Genomic DNA, 25,198 nt, shown 5'->3' with positions numbered 1-25,198 from the left:
ATAACTTACCCTGAGCAGTATTGCCTCTGCATGTACATGCTCAGAATTCGGTGTCTTTTCCAAATAATGCACATTCTACCACTGACTGGATGGTGCATCTAGGCACTAGCATAGAATGATATGTATTGTACTTTCAATAGAAGGTGAAGGATCGTGATATAAAATGTCTCCTTTTGATGTCAGGATTCCACAGAAAGAGCACTGGTCCATGACATTTAACTGTGTGAATACATCTACGCTTTTGTCATTTTCATGTAATCCTTCAGTACTCCCCTCAATGCAAGTATTTTTTGTAATCTTTCTATGTAACGCATGTCCTCTTTTTTTCCAGATACAAGTAAATTGTGTGTGTTTTTTTTCAAACGAATCGTCAGGAACATGGTTTTGTTTTTTTTTATTGAGCTCCAATGTGTTGGGACTGGGTGATCTGAAGGATGTGCTTCAAAAAGCAGATGTCCCGCTCCGCCAGAATTGACACTTTAACAAGTTTAATCTCTATTCCTGGAGAAGAAGAAAACAGAGATGGGGGCGGGAGTGGAGGTAGGTTTTATATGCGAGTAATACTGCAAAATCACTGGCTGTAAGATATTGAGGCAGTTGGAACTTCAAGCAGAAAGCTGCTGATTCTTTGGGAAGACAGTCCCACTTGGAAGTGGTGCGCGCGCTGGACCGTGCACGCGCGAGCAATCCGGCGCGCGCAAGAACCGGGAGCTGGTCGGCAAAGCCGGGGCTGGAGTTGGGAGACGGGACTCGGGGGTAACGGGAGCGGAGAGAGGGCACTGCCGCCGCTGCAAACTGGAGTGCGCCGGGTCTCAGAGAAGCAGGGGGGATGCAGCTGGGCAGAGCCGAGAAAGCGGCACTTCTAAAGGAGTTGAACTGCAGGGTGTCACCGCTGAGCCGGTCCCGGCAGGAGCCCGGGGAGAAGGAGAGCCGCAGCCCGCCACGGCGGGGGACAGCCGCGCCAGCCACACGCGGTGAGTTGAAGAGCAAAGTCGGGGCAGCTGGCAACACATCTGGGGAGAGTGCCCCTGACGAAAGTCTTCTTCCCTGACTGCAAACTGGCATCACTTGATGAAAGACCTGTGGGTGGATAGAAGTTAGCTGCTGGGCATCCGTTTACTTTCTGCACATTGAGTTTGAACTTTGATTGACACAATATTTAAGCGAGTTTTGAAGAACGGGCGGTTGAGTTATTACTGTCGGTACGGGGGGGGGACCTCTTTATGTTATTTTTTAGATAAGTAATGAAGTTCTTTTTAACGTGATACTTCTGGCCGAAGGTGGTGAAAAAAAAATCAGCGACTGTTTCAAAACTACTTGTTTTTTTCGTAAAGGTGTGCATTTACAGATGTGAGATATAATTAGCACTTGCTGTAATATTCAGTCAGGAGAGTGTTTTGTGCATAAGTAATTCCCGAAATACATGTTATTCCGGTTGGTGGGGGTTTCGGGAGGGAAGAGGAAGAGTGGGAGGAGGTTGGCTTGAAACTCTTCGCTTTCCCCTCCCATCCATTTGTTGAACGTTCACCTCTCTCACTCTTGCTCACGCTTTGTAAGGTGAAGGTTGAGCTTTCTAAGAACAATGATATTGCGCCAAATCGTATTATCATCGACGCTGGTCTTTTGCCATTGGGAAGGGAGGTTGTGCTCTGGTGGAGCTCGAAAATTTAGTTTAAATGTATATCTGGTTTTAAATATATTACTGTACTCCTGGACATGGTTGGTGCTTCCTAGAAGCCCTAGTGAGATCCCAGTAATTTAGGCTACGTCAGTAAATTGGGAATTGAAATCATGTATGGAGATAACTTGGTGACTTTGACAAGTTTCCTTCCCGGGAAGACAATAGTGATGTCTTTGGAGTTTTAGCTTTTATTTTAGGACTTTTCATAAAACTGATTTCAAGACTAGAAGCTGCAATGAAGGGATTTGAATGATTTTATTCGCTGGATTACCTGTCCACAAGCAACAACTGTACCTGCAGCTCTGGGTGTCATAATGATTATGGGGACTGGTTGGTCACATAACTGGGACAATGGGATGGGTCTTGTAAGGATGCTGAAATAGGATCTGGGATCACAGAGAGAGCTTTTGCAGCTGGAAACACTGGGGAATGAGGTGACTGGAATTAGGAACCACAATCTGGTTCTGGGGTCAGAGGCATCTGTTAGTTTGATGAGACCATGGATTTGCGCCTTGGAAGGTTTCCAAGGCGCCCATGCTGTAAGTCTCCCCTCTCCGTGCCACCGATGTTGTCCAAGGGAAGGGCATTAGGACCCATACAGCTTCGTACCGGTGTCGTCGCAGAGCAACGTGTGGTTAAGTGCCTTGCTCAAGGACACACACGCTGCCTCAGCCAAGGCTCGAACTAGCGACCTTCAAATCACTAAACCAATGCCTTAACCACTTGGCCACGCGCCATCACTGGGGTCAGAGAGCACTGGACATTACCAGGTACATAGTTTTGGGATTTGGGAGTAGAGAGGTATGGTGGTGGACAATATTGGATGAAGCAGAAAATTTAAAAAAACTTAATGAGGTAGAAGATTCAAGGAACTAGATTCAAACAACTGCTTCTGAAATCATATGCTTCAACCCCTCAGCCTCCTCTCACTAAGTCTTCATGTCCTTTTGGGCTTGTACCCATCACTTTTTGAGTCATGAACATTTCTGTTTTTAAAATGAATATTTGGAAAATTATCAGCTGATTGTGTTCAATTACTTGATTGGCATTGGAGTATGCCAGGAGCACAGAAGCAAATCATTTGAGAATTCTCTGTCAACCAGAAGTCAATCAGACAAGTATTGCCATAAGATAATTAAAAAAAAAATCTGTTTGGATAGTTTAAATTGAAGTGGTTTATAACTGTCACATACAGGGAAAAACTTTGTTTTGCATGCCAGAAATACAAATCATTTCATCACATCAGTCCATAGTACAGGGGGAAAAGCAGTAACAAATGCAGAGTAAAATGTTACAGTTATGAAGAGGGTGCAGTGCAGGCAGACAATAAGGTGCAATGTCATGACAAGGTAAACTGTGAGGTTATTGCACAAGGTTATAGTCTTATAACAGTGGGATAGTTATCTCTGAACCTTGTGGCACATGCTTTTGTGCTTTTGTATCTTCTCTTTGTGTGGAATTTTAAATTTTCTCTGTGATTACTTTTTAAGGGGCTGTACTTTTTTGTAATGTTAAAAGAGGTTGCATAAATTTAATGCTGGTGTTCCTGTTCCCAGATTGTTTTTTTTTTAGGGTGAAGCTGATTTATCTGTTGTTATTTTGAGATAGTGACCAGGACATCATGATTTTATTTCCTGCACTGTCGTAGATGAAAAGCTCTCACAGGAAAATATGGCATGGATTTCTATCTTTTGTACCAAGGGGCTATACAGATTGTGCGTGACAGTTTTCCTGTACTGTGAGCACGGAGTACACAGTTGTGATTAAAAGTCCTGGTCAGTGGTTCAGAACATTTGGTGGACCAGGACAGACAGAATTTTAATTATTTTGTTAATAAATATATTGATTGGCACAGATGATCACAGCTTTGGAGAATATATACAGAATTTTGGTTTTATTGTTTGAAACTTTTATGCATTATAAATTTCAGTTAGCATGGAAAAAATTGTCAAATAAAAGTAGAAAAAATATCAGCTGGGGAATTGACTAGTAATTGCAACACTGATAATACTTAAATTATTTCCTGTTTATTAGTTTGGGGAAGATAATTAAATCTGGTTCCCATTCTCAGGATTTGACATTTAGTAATTTGCTTCCATCAGTCCATCTTGAATGATGTTTTAGCCACTCCCTTTAACCTTTAACTCTCCCCTATTGATATTAAACTTCCTGCACACTGGCTATCTTGCCTTTTCAGGCCATTGAGTGTGCAATGGAGAGAAAGTATCATCCTTTAAAATATGGAACATTTAAATCAGAAGAACACTTCTTAAGCTGACATGCAAGGAGACAATCCAGGAGGGGAGAAAGAATGAAAGGGGGAAGGACCTGTGGCAGAGGTCTCAGGCAATTGGCTTCTTTCCATTCCACACAGATGTTTCTCAGAGGAGATGGGGTTGAATTTGGTTATAGAGGGAAGCTGAGTGAGTACTAGAATGCATGAATGTGATATGATGCATGAGACAGAAAACAGGAGTATGCTAAGCTCCTGGTAACAGATGAGCAGGAAATAGTGATGATGGAGTTATTGCCCCACTGCAAATGGAGAACAATGTGAGCCTGAGATCCTTGGCAGAGAAGGGGCAAAATAATTTATGGAAGGAATTGAAAGGTTGTCTGCTGTTTTGTGAGCAGATAGTATTTTCCTAGAAAAGTTGTAATCTTGAGCATTTCTTATGCACAATAGATCTGGCTGTTCCTTGCCAGGTCTGGTTAGACTATATGAGTGACAGAGTAATAGATATATAAATGGGCCCTTTAGCACAACTCTTCAATGCTGACTATGGTGCCCACCAAGCTAATCCCATTTGTCCATATTTGGTTCATATCCCTCTAAGCCCCTTTTATCCATGTAATTATCCAAAATGTCTGTTAAATTTTGTTATTGTACTTAGCTCAACTGCTTCTGCTAGCAGCTCATTCCATGAACACAGCACCTTCTGCCTGATGAAATTGCCCCCCTCAGGTCCCATATAAATCTTCCACTTTTCACATGAAACCTCTGCCCTTTAGTTTCCCCCTTTCCTGAAAAAAAACTATATGTATCCTTAATGGTTTTATGTACATCTGTACGGTCATCCCTCAATCTGAGGCTTTTTTTTTTCCCTCTAGGTCTTCCCACTACTCCAGAATCATTCTCAGAAGCAAAATTAAGCTCAAGATCTTTCTTTTTTTTCCAAATTGCTTTTTGCTAGTACCTTCATCCTTGTTTTGGCTAACCAGTGCAAAGACTTTGTGGATCTCTTTCACAATGGTCTGGACAAAAAATACAAGATAAACACAAGAGATTCTGCAGATGCTGGAAACATTGTCCAACACAAAAAAAAAGGGCTGTAGAAACTCAGCAGGTCAAGCAGTAGCTGTGGAGGGGAATAAACAGTTGACATTTCAGGCTGTGACCATTCATCAGCACATAAAGGAGGCTGCATCACACACACCTGATACAATAGATGACCCCAACAGTCTTGCGTAAGACCATAAGACAGTAAGATTTAGGAGCAGAAGTAGGCCATTTGGCCCATCAAGTCTACTCTGCCGTTCAATCATGGGCTGATCCACTTTATCCAGTCATCCCCACTCCCCGGCTTTCACCCCATACCCTTTGATGCCCTGGTTAATCAAGAACCTATCTATCTCTGTCTTAAATGCACCCAATGACTTGGTCTCCACAGCTGCTCATGACAACAGATTCCACAGATTTACCACCCTCTGGCTAAAGTAATTTCTCCGCATCTCGGTTCTAAAAGGACGTCCTTCAATCCTGAAGTCGTGCCCTGAAGAAATGTGTCCTGCTTATGAAGAAAAAAATACATTATTCCATTTTTGGTTCTTTTGACTGTCATGCCTTATCCGGTGTGATTTTCTTGCCAGCCTTCCCTGCTGCACCTCTCTAAATTTGGTAATCACAACTCGGTATCATATCCCACACTGTTTCAATATTCTACTGACTCTGTCTGTGTTTTGTCCCACAGTACTTCCATATCAAAATTCTTTAACTCGTGTCTCACCTATCTGATTCAATCTTCCTCAAGTCTTCCAGTTCCCTCTCACTGTCACCATTTCCCACCTCCCATTGTCACTAGTCCACTGAATCTTGACCTCTTCATCATTCACCCTCCCATTAACAGCTGTGCTTGCCTGTGCTCTGGACTTCTGAAACTTATTCTCTGAATTCTATCTCTTCACCTGTTTTTATTTTATCCACCTTACCGTTTTTTTTCCCCCTTGTTTGCATCAGTTTGATCATAGACGTGGGATATTTCCCCACATCAGAAACATTTTTAAGTGCAAATTTCTATTATGCTCTGAAGTTGGTGTGACACCATTCTTCAACACCTAACTACACGCCCACTAACCGTCCTCAAAAAGCGAAGTATTCAGTTCCTGTGAAATACTCTGTTCGTTGGTGTTTGATGGTCAGTAACTTTGTGTTAGTTAGCATGAGTTTGCAATTCACCAGTTCTGAATATTTAAAGGAGCTGGATATTACAGGAACATAACCTCACTTGTAATGAGAATAATGTTTGGTTTCATGAGGGTATTTCTAAGCAGATTTTTGGAATTTTGAAAATGATTTTTTAATAAAATTATAATTGGCCTAGGAATTCTGTCTTTTGGACAACAATTATGTGGGCTGCACAAAATGTTTTCTAGTGAGTGTGATCAGTACTTACACAAACTGTAATGACGATCAGGATTTTTGTATGTAGTTTCCCCATGCATAGGATGCATTGTAGGTTCTGGACATATACAGTGGTATCCAACAGATTGTAATGCATGTTTGGGCTCCATGTCTGGCAAATTTAGTTCTGCATGCAGATTGTTCATGCGGAAACTATCTTCTGTGATGAATGTGAGGCTTTCTTCAGTGGCCTTTCTCCGATCTTTGAATTATGGTGCATGGAACCTACTGCAGGCAGTGCCCTTCAGCCCAAAGTTTCCCTTGTTTCCGGTCATCCGTAGGGATCAGGGTTGCAGGGTGAGGTAACCTCGCCTTGGACTATCCCTCCTGCTAATCTTCCCACTACATGTGAAGCATAACTCTTCCAATAATAATGATGCAAAGTTTATCCCAGTTCCAAAAGTAGCTGTTTGTGTCAGCTTGACCTTCTTACCCCAAATTCCTGATTCCTCTGCCATAGCTTCTGTACCATGTCCTGTGACCTAACATTTCTTATTTGCTTGTTAAATGTCCCAGGCATCTTGGACATTGTGTGTAAGAGACTATTGCATTGAATATAGAACAGTAAAGCACCAGTATGTGCCCTATGGGCCACGATGTTTGTGCCAATCATGATGCTCGTTTCAGCTGTACGTGTACCTGTAGGTGGTCTGTGTCCCAGTCCGTTCAAATGCCTCTTAAACGTTCAGATTAACTCATTTGTCACATGGACATTAAAACATACAGTGGAAGACATTGGTTGCGTTTGAAAACCATCGCAATCTAAGGATATGTTGAGGGCAGCCCACAAGTGTTGCCACACATTCCGGCAAGCCCACAATGCTCCACAAAACAACAGAAGTGGCAATGACAACAGTGCAAAACAACAACAACAAAACAAGCTTCTTTCCTTCCTCCCACCCACCCACCCACACAGACAGGCAGATATGGCATTGCTGTGATATTCACTTCCATTGCCACTCTTGACAGCACATTTCAGGCACCCATTGCTCTCTGCAAAAGGAAGGAAACTTGCCATATAAATCTCCTTTAAACTTTTGCACTCTCACCTCAAAGCGATGACTTCTATAATTTGACATTTCCATCCCTGGAGAAAGACTCTGACTACAGTGCTGAGTTAGTGCACAGAATGTGCATTGACGTGCAATGGGCCTTACGGTTAATGTCCAGAAGAACTTCTGGACCACAGAAGTTACTAGGTGCAATTTCTTACCTAAATTGTAAATAATTGCAGCCTAATGATACAAGGAGAGCTGGGAATATGCACAGGAGTACTTGTGTTTTCATCTGTAAATTATAATTCTGCTTGAAATTATTTAATGTTTCTAAGTGTCTTGCTTGCATGAAACATGAGAATTGAAAATTAAGGAATTGTGCCTCACTTCTGCTTTTGTTTCTATTACTTCATGCTGTGATCGTTTTTCATCGTTTCTGCTTGTGTTCCCATGAATGAGCTCCTTCTAAACACTGCTACTTCATCTTTATTTACAAATCTCACCATGCTCCTTTATATCTCTGTGATCTCCTCCAGCTCTCTGATCAACTCTCAGATCTCTGTCTTCTGGTGTTCAGATTATCTACTATTCTTAGTTCTCTGCAATTAGGAGCTGTGCCTTCAGCAACTTGAACCAAACCTCTGGGATTTTCTTCATAAACCTTTAGCTCTATTTTAAGATGTTCAACAAAATGTACCCCTTTGACCAAATTTGTAATCATTTACCTTATGTGACTAAGATTATGGTTTTATTTGTCAAAAATCCTGATAAGAGCCTTGTGACCTCTGCTTTATTAAAGTTACCATGTAAAATAAAGATTGTTGTTCTTCATGTTTCCATTACAGATATATGTCAGGGATGATTTATCATTGGTTATAGATTTCTGTTCATATGTAAAACAACATGGAGCTCTTCAGAGCAATTATGTTCAATTTGAAATCAGAAATTAATGTCAGTCTGTTTGATCACAAGTAGTATAGTTAATCATGAATTGCAGATAATGGAAGTTGGAATGAAGAAACTATAAATATACTTAAAAGCTAATTTATTCCTGAATCAGACAGGAATGATCAATTTCAGACTAAGATCACAAACATCTTCATACGGAGATTTGTGAGTTGTAGATTCTGAATCCCTTGGAATGAAATTGATAATGTTTTTATTTTCCATCAGATCCTGAAGAATGGATAAATTATCATTGGCTAGACCAGCATTTAATACCCATCCATAAATCCATAAATGGCTTCAAGCAGGCAATGGTGAGCAACTCTAGAGTCGCTCCAGTGCTCCTTGTGAAAGTACTCCCATGATCCATTGGATTTAGACCCAGCAGTGGTGATGCATTTCCAAATCAAGATGTTGGTGTGACTTGTTTGTGTTCCTATGTGTCTACTGCCTTGTTTTTTTTGGGAGGTTGTGATTGCAGGTTTGGGTGATGCTATCAATGTATCCAGAGTGAGCACTGCAGTGTGTTTTCTACTTGGTTGCACACTCCACTGATTTTGTGGTGGAAGAAATGAATATTTGGGGCAGGGGTTCCCGATCTGGTGTCATGGACCCCCTGGTTAATGGTAAGGGTCCATGGCATAAAAAAGGTTGGGAATCCCTAAGTTAGGGTGTGAATGAAGTGCCTATCACTTTTTCCTGGAGTCCCTCTTCTTTTCCTTTCTCCAATGGTCCACTCTCCTCTCCTATCAGTGGCTGCTTTGACTGGGTTACTTGTCGGGAATGTTTAGTTGTAGGAGCTGCAGTCTTCCAAGCAAGTGGAGAGAACTTCAACTTGTTCCTGACTTGCCTGGTAGATGGTGGATGATTGAGGTTACAAGAGCTAGTTGGTTGCTGCAGATAACCTATCCCCTGATCTAGTCTTCTAACCACAACATTTTATATGACCAGTCTGGAGAATATTTCGGTCAGTCAGATAAGGTACTTGGAGATGGTGATGTCACTAAATAGTAGGTGGTTCCACTCTCTTATTAGAGATACCATTGCCTAATACTTGTATTAACATAGCTGCCAGAGGAAACTGTAGAGGTGGATACAATTACAATGTTTAAAAGACATTTAGACAAGTTCATGGATAGAAAAGTTTCTGAGAAGATGTCAAATAGGAACGTTCGCTCAGAACAGCACAATACTCAATTCCATTTGTAACTCAGCAAATGAAGTAATGTGTGCAGTAACTGCCATATGGGCTGAAAAATGGCAAGTAATATTCATACCACAAAAGTTTGAGAGCTATGTTATTCCTACTAGCCAGTGTTTGGCCCATATTCCTCTCAGGCAGCCTCCATGGAAATGAATAAAGAGTCGTCCTTTCAGACCAAGATCCTTCTTCAGGACTGGAGAGGATGGGGGAAGATTCCAGAACAAAAAGATTGGGGGAAGGGAAGGAGGATAGCTAGAAGGTGAAGCCAGGTGGGTAGGTAAGATAAAGTGCTGGAGAGGAAGGAATCTGATAGGAGAGGAGAGTGGACCATTGGAGAAAGGGAAAGAAGAGGGACTCCAGGAAAAAGTGATAGGCAGGTGAGAAGAGGCAAGAGGCTAGAGAAGAAGAGAGAAGAATGGAGGAGGAGGAAAACAATTTTTACTGGAAGGAGAAATTGATATGCATGCCATCAGGTTGGAGACGACCCAGATGGAATATAAGGTGTTGCTCCTCCACCGTTGGGGTGGCCTCACCTTGGCTCAAGTGGATGCCATGGACTGACGTGTCGGAATGGGAGTGGGAATTGGAATTAATATGTTTGGCCACTGGGAAATTCTACTCTTGGCAGATAGAGTGGAGGTGCTTGACAAAGCGGTCCCCCAATTTACAATGGGTTTCCTCAGTGTAGCAGACACAATAGATGACCCCAGCAGATTCACAGGTGAAGCATTGCATCACCTGCAAGGACTTTTTGGGGTCCTTAATGGAGACGGAGGGAAGAATGGAATCAATTTGATTCAGTTAGAAATCCTTCATTAAGACATGCTTGTATAAAGCTTATTGTACAAATAAGTATAGATGGTATTATTTTTGTTTTGATATACCATTAAAGTATTAAGGTTTGCAGTGCACATTTTGAAGTCTCATTTTACAAAATAGAAAATGAGCATTTTTAAAAATTCATGTCACATGTTTTATGACTGCTAAGTCTACGGTTCCTATAAAAAGTATTCACACCCCTTGGAAGTTTCATGTTTTATTGTTTCACAACATTGAATCACAATGGATTTAATTTGGCTTTTTTTATTGATCTACAGAAAAAGACTCTTTCATGTCAAAGCAAAAACAAATTTCTACAATTTTGTCTGAATTTATGATAATTATTGAACACAAAATAATTGATTGCATAATTACTCACTGCCTTCAAGTCAATATTTAGTAGATGCACTTTGGCAGCAATTACAGACCTGGGTCTGTGTGGATAGGTCTCTATCAGATTTGCACATTTGGACACTACAATTTTTCTCCATTCTTTTTTACAAAACTGCTCAAACTCTGTCAGATTGTATGGGGATCGTAAGTGAACAGCCCTTTTCAAATCCAGCCACGAATTCTCAATTGGATTGAGATCAGGACTCTGACTTGGCCACTCCAGGACATTTAACTTCGTTGTTTTTAAGCCATTCCTGTGTAGATGTGGCTTTATGCCTGGGGTCATTATCTTGCTGGAAAACAAATCTTCTCCAAGTCACGGTTTTCTTGCAGACTGCATGAGGTTTTCCTCCAGGATTTTTGCTGCATTTATTTTATGCTCTACCTTCATGAGCTTCCCAAGGCTTGCTGCAGTGAAACATCCCCACAGCATGATGCACCATCATGCTTCACAGGAAGGATGGTGTGTTTGTGATGATGTGCTTATGCCAAACATGGCGTTTAGTCTGATGGCCAAAAAAAGCTCAATATTGTTTTCATCAGTTCATAGAACCTTTTTCCAGCTAACTTCAGAGTCTCCCACATGCCTTCTAGCAAACTCTAGCCAAGATTTCATGTGAGTTTTTTTTCAACAGTGGCTTTCTCTTTGTCACCCTCCCATAAAGCTGCAACTGGTGAAACACCTGGACAATTGTTGTGTACACCATCTCTCCCATCTCAGCCATTGAAGCTCGTAACTCCTCCAGAGTTGTCACAGGTCTCTTGGTGGGCTTCCTTACTAGTCCCCTTGTTGCGTAGTCACTCACTCACTTTTTGAGGACAGTTTGATCTAGGCAGATTAACAGCTATGCCATATTCTTTCCATTTCTTGATGATTGACTTAACTCTACTCCAAGAGGTATTCAGTGACATAGAATGTATATATCTCACGATTTGTGTTTTTTAATAAACTTTCTGTGGAGTTGCTTGGAGTGTTCTTTTGTCTTCATGGTGTAGTTTTTGCCAGGGTACTGACTCACCGGAAGTTGAATACAAGTGTATTTTTACTCCAATCAATTGAAGCTTCATACTGCACACAGGTGATCGCCATATTTCTAATATGTGACTTCTAAAACCAATTGGCTTCACCAGTGACGATTTGGTGTGTAATATTAAAGGGGGTAAATACTTGTGCAATTAACTATTTTGTGTTTTATATTTCTAATTAATTTAGATCACTTTGTAGAGGTCTGTTTTCACTTTGACACGAAAGAGTCTGTTGATCAGTGTCAAAAAAGCCAAACAAAATCCACTGTGATTCAATGTTGTAGAACAATAAAACATGAAAGCTTCCAAGGGATATGTTTTATAGGCGCTGTGTGTTCAATGGTGTTGATTAAGCATGAAGATTTTTGTGACATTCCTCTGCTGCATAGCATAGGTTTCTTGCCTCAATGTATTCTTACTTAAAAGGAAGAATCTTAAGTTCATCTGATTCTTCATGTTTTTAACGGTGAACAGATCAACTTGGTTACAGTACTTGGTTACCACTATATAATTTAATTAATTATATGCCTGTTTATTCTTTTGTGCAATAACTACACATAGATTCTCAGAATCTGCATGCAGATTCTTAATGGTAAGACTTCCAAATGGAGGCTCTTCTCAGTAATTTATCTTATAATGTACCCAAATTTAGCTCCTTAAAATTTGCCTTCTTTTCTTGCTGAAACTGTGCCGTGGGGGTGGTTCAGTGGAAAATGTTTAGAAATTATGGTAAGTGGAACTTTTTATTATACAACTGCTCCAGATGGCTTCCATGCAAATTGCTTGCAATTTGTACCAGCAAAATCGAGCATTGTAACTGGGTGATTAGACCTTTGTGTGTTGCTATGGGTTATAATTATTTTGATGGATTGCAAACCAGAAAGTGTTCAAATCAGTTTATCATAATTGGGTAGGAGATGAGGAATAGGAATAGGTCACTTAGCTCCTCGGCCAGTTTCATCGTTCAGTGAGATTTTGTCTAATCTGTGGTTGTAAATTCATGAGCACATCTATATATACTATCTTAAAACCTTCTATTAACTGAAGTCTACTTCTATGTTTACATCTAACAGTTGATTTAGTATCAGTAGTCAGGAACAAGAGTTCCAAACAAATTAGACTTTGTAAAAGGTTTCTTACAAGGACTGTCTCGCCCTGAACTCTGCAATTAGTGGAAAAAGTTTACTTTCACTGACTCTATCATGTCCTTTTCATATTTTTGATCAAATTCCCAATAATGTTCTAAAATCAGGGGATACAGATAGATTTATGCTGGAATCCTTCCAAGGCTAATATATTCTTGCAGGTGACCATGTTATGCTCAAATACTTCAGTAGGTTTCAATAGGTACATTTAATGTCAGAGAAATATATAACATTTTTTTACAAAAATCCTTTACAACAGTAAAAACTAAAATTGGTGGATGAAATTTATGTGAGGTCAAATGTTGGAGTTTGATTAAAAATACAAAAAAAATGTTTGGGCTATAGACAATACATCTCTGTGTAAATCCATTTAATTAATTGCAAGTATTTAATATTTTGACTGTAATGATGTTGAATGGTGGAACTGGACAACTAATCTGTAGCCGTGAAGTATGTGATTTTTACTTTTCTGAGTCAGCGTTTTAATTAAGTTGGTATTTTCAAAACAAAGTGAGCAAGCATACTATCAGCCTAAAGGCTCTCTGTAACTGACCTTGTACCTACAGCAACTGAAAGTACTTGTTTAGGTAAACACTGAAACCTTTTCATTAACAGAAAATGGTGGTTTGGCTGTCAATGCTGTGTAGTTTATTTTGCTGCAACAGTGGTATTGAATCCTGCAGGGACCTTAACAATAGAACAGTCTGCCAGAACTATAATTTCAGGAAGTACCTTTCCGTTTTGTAAAACTGAAATGTATATATCTTTTGAAAAAAACTATGTTGAAACAAAGTAGTTATTTATATTTGTAGTTCTTTATAGAGAAAGTAGTATTTTTAATATACTTATTGATGGAAAACTTACTTAAAAGCAAAGTGGAAAACAGAATGATGTTGAAAATTATAACTTCACCCAAATGTCCACTTGTATCCTGCATTTAATACAACTTTTGACCTGTACGTGTCGGAGGAAGTCGGAACATTAAAGCGTGATGAACACATCATGTGGAATTCTATTCAGTGAGAAGCTTTGTGAAGAAAACAATCTTTGTCTGAGCTGTTCCTTGGTAAATTCATGGCTATTTCAAATGCATTTTGCATATAACAATAACGGATTCAAATATTGGATTGCAGCTTGGATTTTTGATTTCTTAAAATTGCCTCTCATAATTCATCATTGCCTGAAAAGAAAGATTACATACTAACAGTAGTTTAGCTAGAATGTAGCAGGGTTCTTTATAGATAGTGTTATGTATAATGGTAGTGGCCCCATAAAATTGAAAATCTTGTGGATCTGAGATTACATTAACTCTCAAGATTATGTCAAATTTAACTTTGTTCGTAAATTAAATGTAAACATTTGTCAATGTGCTTGCAGCTTACAGTCCTTTTACAGAAGATATCACATGCCAGCCATGTGATAGATGCTCAAAAGAGAGCTCTGGTCTGCCGCAGGATATTTCTTGAATTAAGTAGACAAGGCACAGGCATATTCTATTTATAACATTTGCAGGTTTCAGTGGGAAATCATTTTCATGACTCTTTCTCTAGACCAAGAAAGACAGTTGTATTTTGTTTTTACAGTGTCTTGAATATAGCTTGCACTGTACAGATGTGATAGAGATTATTTTACATGGAAGATGGGTGCTCTTGGAAATCCACATTCTTTTTAAGGGTATGCTTGATAACATTGTACAGAGACTTATGCACCGAAATGTAATGTTTGAATTGTATATTACTTCTGGTTATTTCTTAAATGGAATGAAAGCTAAAATATAGAATTAGAGATCCAACTTCTTATCCAATTTTCAAAGAAAGTATGTGGCCTTATGAGTAGCAAATTATTCCAACTAATGATTTCCTTGATTGTGAAATAAATTATATGTCCTCTGACGATATCTCCCTGTTGTTTTCTGGTAACCTAATCAATTTGCTATTACTTTTGTATTAAAAAACAAAGTTTGGTGTTAAAAACATCTGCTTGCTGAAAACTGAAAATAGTACAAGTGTTGGGGAAATATATTTTAAAATCTGAGCAAAAGGATGTTAAGACCATAAGTAGCGACCATTACTAGTTAGAACATAGAACAGTACAACACAGGAACCGGCATTTCAGCCACAGTGTTGTGCTGAACTCATTAATCAGAGGTCCAAGTAAACGAATCTGTTCTCTCTACAAAATGTCCGTATCCTTACATTTCCCTCACATTCATGTACTTATCTAAGAGTCTCTTAAGTGCTTCTGTTGTATTTACCCCCACCACGACCCCAGGCAGCACATTCCATCACCCATCACTCTCTGTGTAAAACAACTTACCATGCACATCTCCTTTGAACTTACTCCTTCTCACCTTAAAGGCATGTCTCTGGTATTTGACATCTCAACCCTGGGAAAAACATACTGGCTGTCTACTCATGATCTATTCCTCTATGCCTCTTGTAATCTTATAAACTTCTGTCAGATCTTTCCTCAGCCTCCATTGCTCCAGAAAAAATAACCATAGTTTGTCTCATCTGTCCTTATAGCACATGTCCCCTAATCCAGGCAGCATCCTGGTAAATCTCTTCTGTACCCTCTCCAGGCCCTGACATCCTTCCTATAATGGGGCAACCAGAACTGAATGCAACCTAATTAGGGTTTTATGAAGCTGCAACATAACTTCCCTCCTCTTGAACTCCGTTCAAGAGTAGTTAACTCAACTAATAAAGGCAAGCAAGCCGCGCCTTCTTTACTGCCCTGTTAGCCCGTGCGGTCACGTTCGGGGAGCTAAGGATATGAACCCCAAGATCCTTCACATCAACACCGTTAAGGGTCTTGCCATTAATGTGAAGCCAAAGCTGCCCAATGCATCACTGGCACCAGCCTACCTGCCATGAAGGATATATTTACAAAAAGTTGCCAGCAATAGGCCAGTAACATCCTGCTGATGGACTGTTTGTCCCACTCCCATCAGGGAGGAAGCTATGTAGCATCCATGTCAGGGCCAGCAGAACAGCTACTTTCCCTAAGCAGTAAGGTTGATCAGCAGCTCCACCCACTAACCCACACTTCCATACCCCACACCACCACTATTTATAATTTCCTGTCAGAGTCGTCTTAGCATAAACACTCTTGTACCTAGTGTCACTTTATAAACATGCAATCAATCAATGTATATAATCTATCTAATATATTTATATTTGTTGTGTTTTTTTTCACTGTTGTGTTCCGTATCTTATTGTGGTTTTTTTTGGTGCTGTATCAGATCTGGATGAGCAATTATTTTGTTCTCCTTTACACTTGTGTACTGGAAATGGCATTAAACAAACTTGAATCTTGAATTGACAGTGTATTATCTCTTTACATATGATTTCCCAAGGTGCAACACTTAATGTTTGGCAGGGTTAAACTCAGACTTCCATTTCTCTGCCCAAATCTGCAAATGAATCTATATCCTGCTGTATCCTTTGCCAATCTTTAGCTATCCATAGCACAGCCAATCTTTGTATCATCTGCAAAGTTACTTTAAAGTCACAAACAGCAGAGGCCCAATATGGACCCAGTGGAAGACAACTAGTCACAGACCTTTAGCCTGAATAAGTCCCATTGGCCTCTACCATCTGTTTAGCATGGACAACCCAATTCTGAATCCAAACAGCCAATTCACCGTGCTTTCCCTGCATCTTAATCTTCTGGATGAGCCTTCCATGAGAGACCTTGTCAAACACTTCACTAAAATCCAAGTAGACAACATCCACAGCTTTACCTTCACTAGTCACCTTCGTCACCTCCTTGAAAAACTTAATCAAGTTAGTAAGACATGACATGCCCCATATAAAGTCATGTTGACTGTCCCTAATTAGGCCATGGTTTTCCAATCGCTCGTAAATCCTATCCCAAGAATTCTCTTCCTTATTTTCCTTGCCTAGAACAAAAATGTTGAGCCCTGCAAATTTTACATATCCTCTTCTATGATTGACATATGCTTTTATTTTGCAAGAGCACTATTTAATTTCAGGATGTCAGTAGCCTGAAGGTAATCTTCATTGCTTGCAACACAGTCATTAGGCCTGAAGAGACCCATAATGATGCAGTTTCATAGGAGTTCATTGGCATGTGTCATAGTAGTTGCAAGTGTAGGTTTGTTAGGGACCCAGCGTTGTTTTTCAGTTTGTATTTCAGTCAGAACATTAGCTAATTTAACATCATATAAGTGCAATCTAATTGGGTAGGTCTGCACAGGTAGGAACAAAGGTAACCTTTTCAGGGGAAAAGATGTTGATTACGTGGAAAGGCCAGAGGAGAAGCAGGAAGGGAACAGAATTGTTGAATTAACTGAAGATTGCTTTAAATTCATCAACTACCAATTTTAAATAATAAGAAATAATACAATAAATAAAAGGTAAAAGTTGACAATGACGGAGATTATGAATTAAGTAGAGGATGGATGTTGGGAAAATAAAGTCAGGATAGCCAGTTAATTAATTGAAGAGGCTTTTCACTAAGTAATATTTAATTTAATCAGAATCCAGGCAGCAGTCAATAAGTTAATTAAAAATAGGTCATCGCTGGGATCCACAAGGATCTGTTCTGGGATGTCTACTTTTCATGATTTTTATTAACGACCTGGATGTGGGGGTAGAAGGATGGGTTGGCAAGTTTGCAGACAACACAAAGGTTGGTGGTGTTGTAGATAGTGTAGAGGATTGTCAAAGATTGCAGAGAGACATTGATAGGATGCAGAAGTGGGCTGAGAAGTGGCAGATGGAGTTCAACCCGGAGAAGTGTGAGGTGGTACACTTTGGAAGGACAAACTCCAAGGCAGAGTACAAAGTAAATGGCAGGATACTTGGTAGTGTGGAGGAGCGGAGGGATCTCAGGGTACATGTCCACGGATCCCTGAAAGTTGCCTCACAGGTGGATAGGGTAGTTAAGAAAGCTTATGGGGTGTTAGCTTTCATAAGTCGAGGGATAGAGTTTAAGAGTCACGATGTAATGATGCAGCTCTATAAAACTCTGGATAGGCCACACTTGGAGTACTGTGTCCAGTTCTGGTCACCTCACTATAGGAAGGATGTGGAAGCATTGGAAAGGGTACAGAGGAGATTTACCAGGATGCTGCCTGGTTTAGAAAGTATGCATTATGATCAGAGATTAAGGGAGCTAGGGCTTTACTCTTTGGAGAGAAGGAGGATGAGAGGAGACATGATAGAGGTGTACAAGATAATAAGAGGAATAGATAGAGTGGATAGCCAGTGCCTCTTCCCCAGGGCACCACTGCTCAATACAAGAGGACATGGCTTTAAGGTAAGGGGTGGGAAGTTCAAGGGGGATATTAGAGGAAGGTCTTTTACTCAGAGAGTGGTTGGTCTGTGGAATGCACTGCCTGAGTCAGTGGTGGAGGCAGATACACTAGTGAAGTTTAAGAGACTACTAGACAGGTATATGGAGGAATCTAAGGTGGGAGCTTATATGAGAGGCAGGGTTTGAAGGTCGGCACAACATTGTGGGCCAAAGGGCCCATGTTAAAATACCAGACAAAGGGTCATCAGAACATACGTCTCTACTGGACATAAAATATCTCATGGTACTATTCAAAGTGGAGCTGTGGAGTTCACCTGCCCAAGCCAAACTTTCACTGTCAACAGTTTCAGAAAATCCTCTGGTTATAATGTCATTGGTATTTGTTTCTCTCTGTTATAATTGTGATTAAATGTTGGTTTGCCCTAAAATCCAGAAAAATGCCATCTTTGGTTTTGTAAGTTTACTAAACCTTTTTGATGAGTTGGTGGATTAATTTTTAAGGTAGTACCCATTCTGAACCAGTTTTTTAAAAACTCATTGAGCACAGTCAACACTCATTGAAAGGACCATCTGAATCATTTCACCTGACCTTGACGCACCCTTGATGCGATCACCCACAGCAGGTTCTTCAAAGCCAGGCTTTTTGAAAAATGTAGAAACTCAGGGCTATGAGGAACAGGCACAGGAGAGGTATTAAGGCCTGGGGCAGAACAGCCATGCCCATAGTGAATGCCAGAGTAGATTAGAGGGGTTGGGTAGCCTAGTTGCGTCCTTGTTTTGTTTTGTCACTTTGAAAAGGTCACTTTCTGAAAAGTAAGAAATAACCAGGCCTTGGCAGCAGATGGCACTCCTGCTGCACATCCTGTCCACGACGAGGTGAACCCATCAACCGGCAAACTGTGTACACTGGACCATCTTCCACTACCCTAGGTTCAGGAGGTGCAGGCTCAGGTGGATTGACTGGTCCACGAACAACAGGCTTCAGGCAAGACACGTGGAAGTAGGTGTGATACTGAGAGGCAGTGGTGGCTGGAGACAGTAAGTGACTAGATTGATGGGGAGGGTAATCTTGAAGGGACCCATGAACTGGGATGAGAGCTTGCTGGAGTCAGCATGCAGGGACAGATCTGGAGTGGACAGCCAGGCAAGGCTTCCAGGCTAGAGTCGTCTGTCTGGGTGCCTACTGGTGGCAGTAGGCACAGTTAGTAGCTGGAATGGCCCTGCATTCCCTCTTCCAAACATTCTGGCATTGGCGGACCAGGGCCCTGGCAGACAGGGCCTCCACTGTTGGCTCCTCTGCGGGGAACGACGGGGACTGGTAGCCATGAAGCACTTCAAAGGGGAGATACCCATGGCAGAGTAAGTGTGTAGGTTGTGGGACAGCTTGGCCCAGAACAGATACTCCTTCCATGTGTAAGGTTTAGAGGCAGTGAAGCATTGCAGAAACCTTTCCATTTGCCAATTGGCTCTTTCTAATTGATTGTTTCTCTGCGGATGATCGCCAGAGGGCAAACTCACTCACTGAGGTGCGGAGGAGGGAGCAGAAGGCTTGCCAGAATTGGGAGGCAAATTGTGGGCCTGTCTTGTAGGAAGCCATGGTGGTGAACCACATGTCCACTGTATCAGTGACTGATGGAAGTCTGGGGATGTCAATGAAGTGGGCCGCCTTGGAGAACTGGTCCACCGCAGTGATTATCACTGTGGCCCCATTGGAAGGTGACTCTGCAGTAAGCACACAAGTTGTTTCTCCATTGATGCACATGCTCCCGGGATGGGTTGTTTAAGGGTGCTCTCCCTAACCTCTCTCTACATTTCCAGAGTGATGAGGATTTCGAGTATGGTGGGTACCTCCTGCGTAGATAGCTCATCTTTCAAGTGCTCCGAGAGGCAATGATGGTAATGAACTGGCAGTGCTTCCTCAATCCAGCCAGGTTCTGGCACGAGGGTCCTGAATTCCATGGTGTAGTCCAGCACCAAGTGTGAACCTTGACGCAAGCGAGGTATCTGATCCACTGCTTCCCTTCCACTTCCCAGGTCAAAAACCCGGCACCTCTCAGCAGTGAAATCCTCATATCTGCTACAAACAGAGATCTTATTTTCCAAATTAGTGATGACTCAGGCCAGAGCTCACTGGATGAGCAGAGAGACGATGAAGGCAGTTTTGGCTTGGTATGTAAAATACAGAGATGGCTAGAGCTCGAAGTGCAAGATGCACTGGAAGTTGTGGCTTCAGCATAGGGACCCTTTGAAGCGTTTGGGCACCGGAATCCGGGGCTTCGAGTTGAGTTGCATTGTGCTACAGTATCGAGATGGAGAATTGGTTAAGAATGGCGAACAGATGGTCATTGGTTTCCTGCTGCTCTGAACCATGTGCTCACGTCAATGGATGACTTCCTTTAGGCAAGCAAACTCTGCTGGGTCAAACACTGGTTCACACATCCTGTCAGGAAATGTAGAGGAGGCTTGACCCAGTAGCAGAGCAACGGAGATGATTTAGCAGTAAACGATGCTTTACTAATAAACTGCAAAGTAACAAGCCGCAGGAGGCCACAAAGCAAGAGAGAACAGATACTAAACACACAACAGGCAACAAGGTAACTGAAGGCTGGGAGCAACTGGTCGAGGCTTGCTGGTTCAATGGGTGAACAAGGACTGCGGATGAGAGCTGGGTTTTAATAGGCTGCAGGTGATGAGAGGGAAATGAGGGGCAGGTGACTCCTGTTTGCTGGGTGGAGATTGAGAGGTTTCTACTTGTGCAGGCCTGACATTCCAGGGTCCTCCTCAACTGCCTCCTCCCAATGGGTGAAGAACTGGTCCCTAATCTCAGCGTGGATACCTTCCACAAAGAGCCACAGTGGACGTGTCCTTCACTGTACAACGACACCCCGTTGAGTATAGGGAGCTGTACCAAACAGTATACACTTACTTTTTCCACCACTAACCTTTGACTCCGTCATTTGGGAGGGAGTATGGAACACCTTCCCCAAGTTCACCTGCCCACAGCAGTTCACCTCTATTTTCATATTTGCTTCACAACAGCATAGACAACATTATCCTTACCAACGGGTTGACATCAGATCTAATCTCGGTGAAGATCTGTGTCAAGTAAGACTGTTTCACTGCTTTGACACTTTTTTTGACCACGATGTTGCACCTTGCCTCCAATAAACGCTCCACAGCAGTGGAGTAATCGTCAGTGTGAGTGGGAAAGCCATGTGACTACACTAGAGGAGCAAGGTCACCCAAACCAAAGTACAGCAGTCAAGCTGCGCTGTGCAGATGATGCCTGTGTTTGCACATGGTTCAAGGCTGACCTCCAAAACATTGTCAACAGATTCACAGAAACGTATGAGAATAGGCCTTACAGTCAACAATGGAAAGACAAAAGACCTCTACCAACCTACCGTCCTTTTACAATAAGGTTCATGGTGAGATGCAGGAGAATGAGGGCCACATTCCATATCTCAGCAGCCATTTCTTCTTCTTTAGTATGTAAACACAGCCTATGGTTACTTGAGGAAAAAGATGTTTGTAGACATGCCACAAAATTTATGAGACTATTAATCCTGTTCTCCACTTTTGTGGGACACTGTCTATGTACAACAGACACATTAAGGGTGGGAAAAGCACCAACAAAGCTATCTCTGCATAATCCTCCAGATTCAGTGGAATCAGAGTAAAGAATTGTCATTTTCTTCTCCTGAGCCAACATCCGCAGCATTGGGACTAATTTGGCTCTCTTCAATAGCGCACATCATTCCATGCCCGACACCAGACTCCCAAACCAGACACATTATCTTGAGCTCTGGCATAAGAAGATATTTCCAGGTGGATAGAAGAAAAGCTTCAATAAGGTCCAAAGTTTCAAAGTCTTCTCAGGCAACTGCAACATTCCCACTAACTTCTGGAACCTCTAGCCCATGACTGCTCAAGGTGCAGAAGGAGCATTCAGGATGGTTTTAAAAGCTTGAGTCCATGCATTGGGAACATGAGGAGCAGAATGAGTGCAGCACCTTACAAAATACCCGCCTGCCTGGCCCCTTCAGACACAAACTTCCCCATCTGAGAAAGAGTATACGGTTCCTCAGAAGCCACAAATGTAGAGTAGAAGCAAGTCTTTTTGATCGCAAGGGACTAGCTTGACGTACACTTTGTCCCCATAAGTCCTATAACTAAATTTTGGTAAATAAGTTTTCACCAAGTGATTTGAACTAATTGAGACCACTATACTTTTTTGTTCCAGTGGATCCCTTGAATAAAATAATCCCTTCTGATTAAGCTTGTAATGATAATTGTGACTAAAACAGTAGAAATATGAGTAGATTTGGAAATACAGAGCACAACAGAGTTTTGCGTTGAGACTTTTAAAAAAATGTCTTGATATTCCGATTTTCTTCAGAAGTGCTGAGAAGCTCATCTGTAATTCCAAAATGAAGCTTCATTTGTACCTCATTTTCCTGTGTAATAAAAGATGGCCAAGAATCAGTGAAATATAATCCATTAAACCTTTTGTATTTCTCTGAAAGACAAATAACACAGTTACTCTGGTAGCTGAAATCTGTATTGGAAAGAAAATTTTGGAAATACTGTACACATTTTTCAGCATCAGGTTTAGCTTCTACATATGTATGTCATTATCATATACTGCAAGACTGACAGCAAATTTGGAATTTCCAGTCGTGCAGTGTCTAATGAGGAAACCCTCAAGCTGCTGTCAATGAGTTAGCCGTCTATCACAAGCTGTACTGTTTTAAGCCACAGCTGGAATATTGTGCGCAATAGTTATTTATTGTCACACTCTAAGGGATATATAAAGTACACGATTGAACTGGGGAAGGTGCAGAGGAGATTCACCAGGATGTTGCCTTGGATGGAGTGCTTCATTTATGAGAAGAAACTTGATTTAGTAAATTTGTTTTCCTTGGAGCAGTGATTGCTGAGAGGACACCTGATTGAAAATATATAAATTATGAAAAACATAGATAAGGTAGATATTAAGAATCTTTTCCCTGTGGCAGAGGACATAGGTTTGTAGTATAAGGAATAAGAGGTTTAGAGGGGATCTGACGAAGTCTTAGTTTTACCCAGAGGGTGGAAGATGTAGACACTGGACAAACACGTGAAACACCAATGCATAGTAGGCTATGAAGCAAGTGTGCTAAATAGCAAATCTGTAAAAGTGGATTAGTATAGATGCCCTCTTGATGGGCTAGTATGGGTATAGTGAGTTGAAGGTCCTGATTCTGTGCGGTATGATTCTATGACTATATCGTCCTATGGATTCAACAAAAAACAATTAAACTAATGTAAGTGGTTTCTTCTTTTATGTTACTGCATAGGCTAATCAAAATAGCTTCCTTGTTATGTTATAATTAAAATGGCTTCTTTGTTATGTTAACCGCTGAGAAAGTTCTCCTACTAGCAGCTTGTTCGGGTTATGTTATTGATGAGGACGAATGAACCAATTGGGATAGACGTTATTCTTTCTAGTGTGTTATTGTGATGCGCGGGTTTTTGGGGAGAAGGCACGATGGAGAGAGAGAGAATGGACAAGGTGCTGTGAGCCGGATAACAGGGTCGGACCCCGAGCAGGAGTCCAAGGTCCAGGGTGTTCGGTGAGGAGACGGAGACAGACTCGTATGGAGCGTCTGGCTGACCACCGTGGTTGGTCCCAGGCGGCAGGTCGAGGTGGTCAGAGGGGATTGAATGATGAAGAGAGGATCATTACTAGAGCTCCAACTGTTGTGCACGAAGAGATTGAACTTTGATAAGTGTGGTGCCTTTTCTTTTGCTTTTATATTTTATCTCTATTAATTATACAGCTCCAGTAATATCCGTAAACTGTAATCATTTAATCGTATATGGTGTGTTGTCAGTTATTTGGCGGGGTGGGGTACATCACACAGCATCCACACAAACTTAATTACCCAGTTTGGCAGGGCCGAGGGCTGTTTCCCTAGATGACAGCGAGCTGAGCGACCCTGAGGCTTGCCGGGGGGCTACACTAACATAAATTTAAGATTTTTGCATGCTATTTATGCTCTAAAAAATCTACAAATCTTATGCTCTGTTGCATGAATTTAAGTGAGTATTTAATGGTGTATTAAGCCATAATTACTCCCTAAGAATCAGCCCACAGAAAAGCTATTTTATGTGTGCAGATTGTAATTCTTTCATAATGTTTCAAAATTAATTTGACTTTAAAATAAAAAAGCTTTTTAACTGCATGTGACTGTTCCTCCCTTTAATTCTCTGCAGAAATAAAATTTAATAAAATGTATTAAAATTGTAGCTTTAGTTTTAATCTTCTTGGTTTGGTGTCTGGAGTTCCTTAATTGTGATTGGCTGTTTATTTAGTTTGATGACATTACAACAATTGGATGTGAGCCAATCTATTGAACTAATTGACATTGGAAAATGGGAATCCATACCACAAAAACACTAGCTCCTTATAAGCTGCTTTCATTGAAATTAGTTATAAGTTGTGCCGCATATTATAAAAGCTGGGTGAGTTCTTTTGGGTTGATCAGTAGTAATTTAAAATAGGATAAATGCAGATGGTTGAATTTGATGTTTTAAAAAAGATTTATAATCAGCACTCAACTGTTTTGTTTACATTTGTTCTGTACCAATCTTGTATGGTGATAGTAAAAAAAAATTCTTTTTCTGCTAAATTTGGTATATTATTTCTATTCTCATTACCATTGACATTTCTTTCAATATTTCCAAAATAATCTGTTTTAGCTGTCTTCATGAAAAAGCTGATGTTGTGTTTTTGCATATCTTCCAAAGATGCCAGTCATAATAAACCTGAATTTGGCTGATGAGTTGGACTTGTGTAGTCTGAGCTATATAATAACTAACAGCACAGTGGCAGTTTGGTACCTTCTGAATATAACAAGTTAAGTAGTGTTTGTCACTCCTGGTGGTGCTCTATCATAGCTGTAGAGAATGTCGGTGAATCAGCCACACATTAATATTCATTCTTATAGGTCTATATTTTCATATGATTGCATATTTTTCTTT

The 25,198-nt window shown here is 40.9% G+C and overlaps 1 protein-coding gene across 2 annotated transcripts in view; it reads left to right on the top strand.

The window, feature by feature from the left end:
* Positions 1-733: 733 nt before the first annotated feature.
* fgd (faciogenital dysplasia) overlaps positions 734-25,198 on the top strand; it is a 267,818-nt gene continuing 243,353 nt past the window's right edge. The window contains exon 1 of one of the 2 annotated variants that reach the window (XM_072280391.1): positions 734-974. In XM_072280391.1, coding sequence (XP_072136492.1) covers positions 830-974 — 145 coding nt within the window. In that variant the 5' untranslated portion in view covers positions 734-829. The remainder of the gene's footprint in view (positions 975-25,198) is intronic. The other variant, XM_072280392.1, reaches the window with a different exon arrangement.

The sequence above is a fragment of the Mobula birostris genome, chromosome 16 (genome assembly GCF_030028105.1).
Source record: "Mobula birostris isolate sMobBir1 chromosome 16, sMobBir1.hap1, whole genome shotgun sequence".
In the NCBI taxonomy this organism is placed as follows: Eukaryota; Metazoa; Chordata; class Chondrichthyes; order Myliobatiformes; family Myliobatidae; genus Mobula; species Mobula birostris.
The sequence above is the reverse complement of the archived record's forward strand: the minus strand, read 5'-3'. Positions and strand labels throughout refer to the sequence as shown.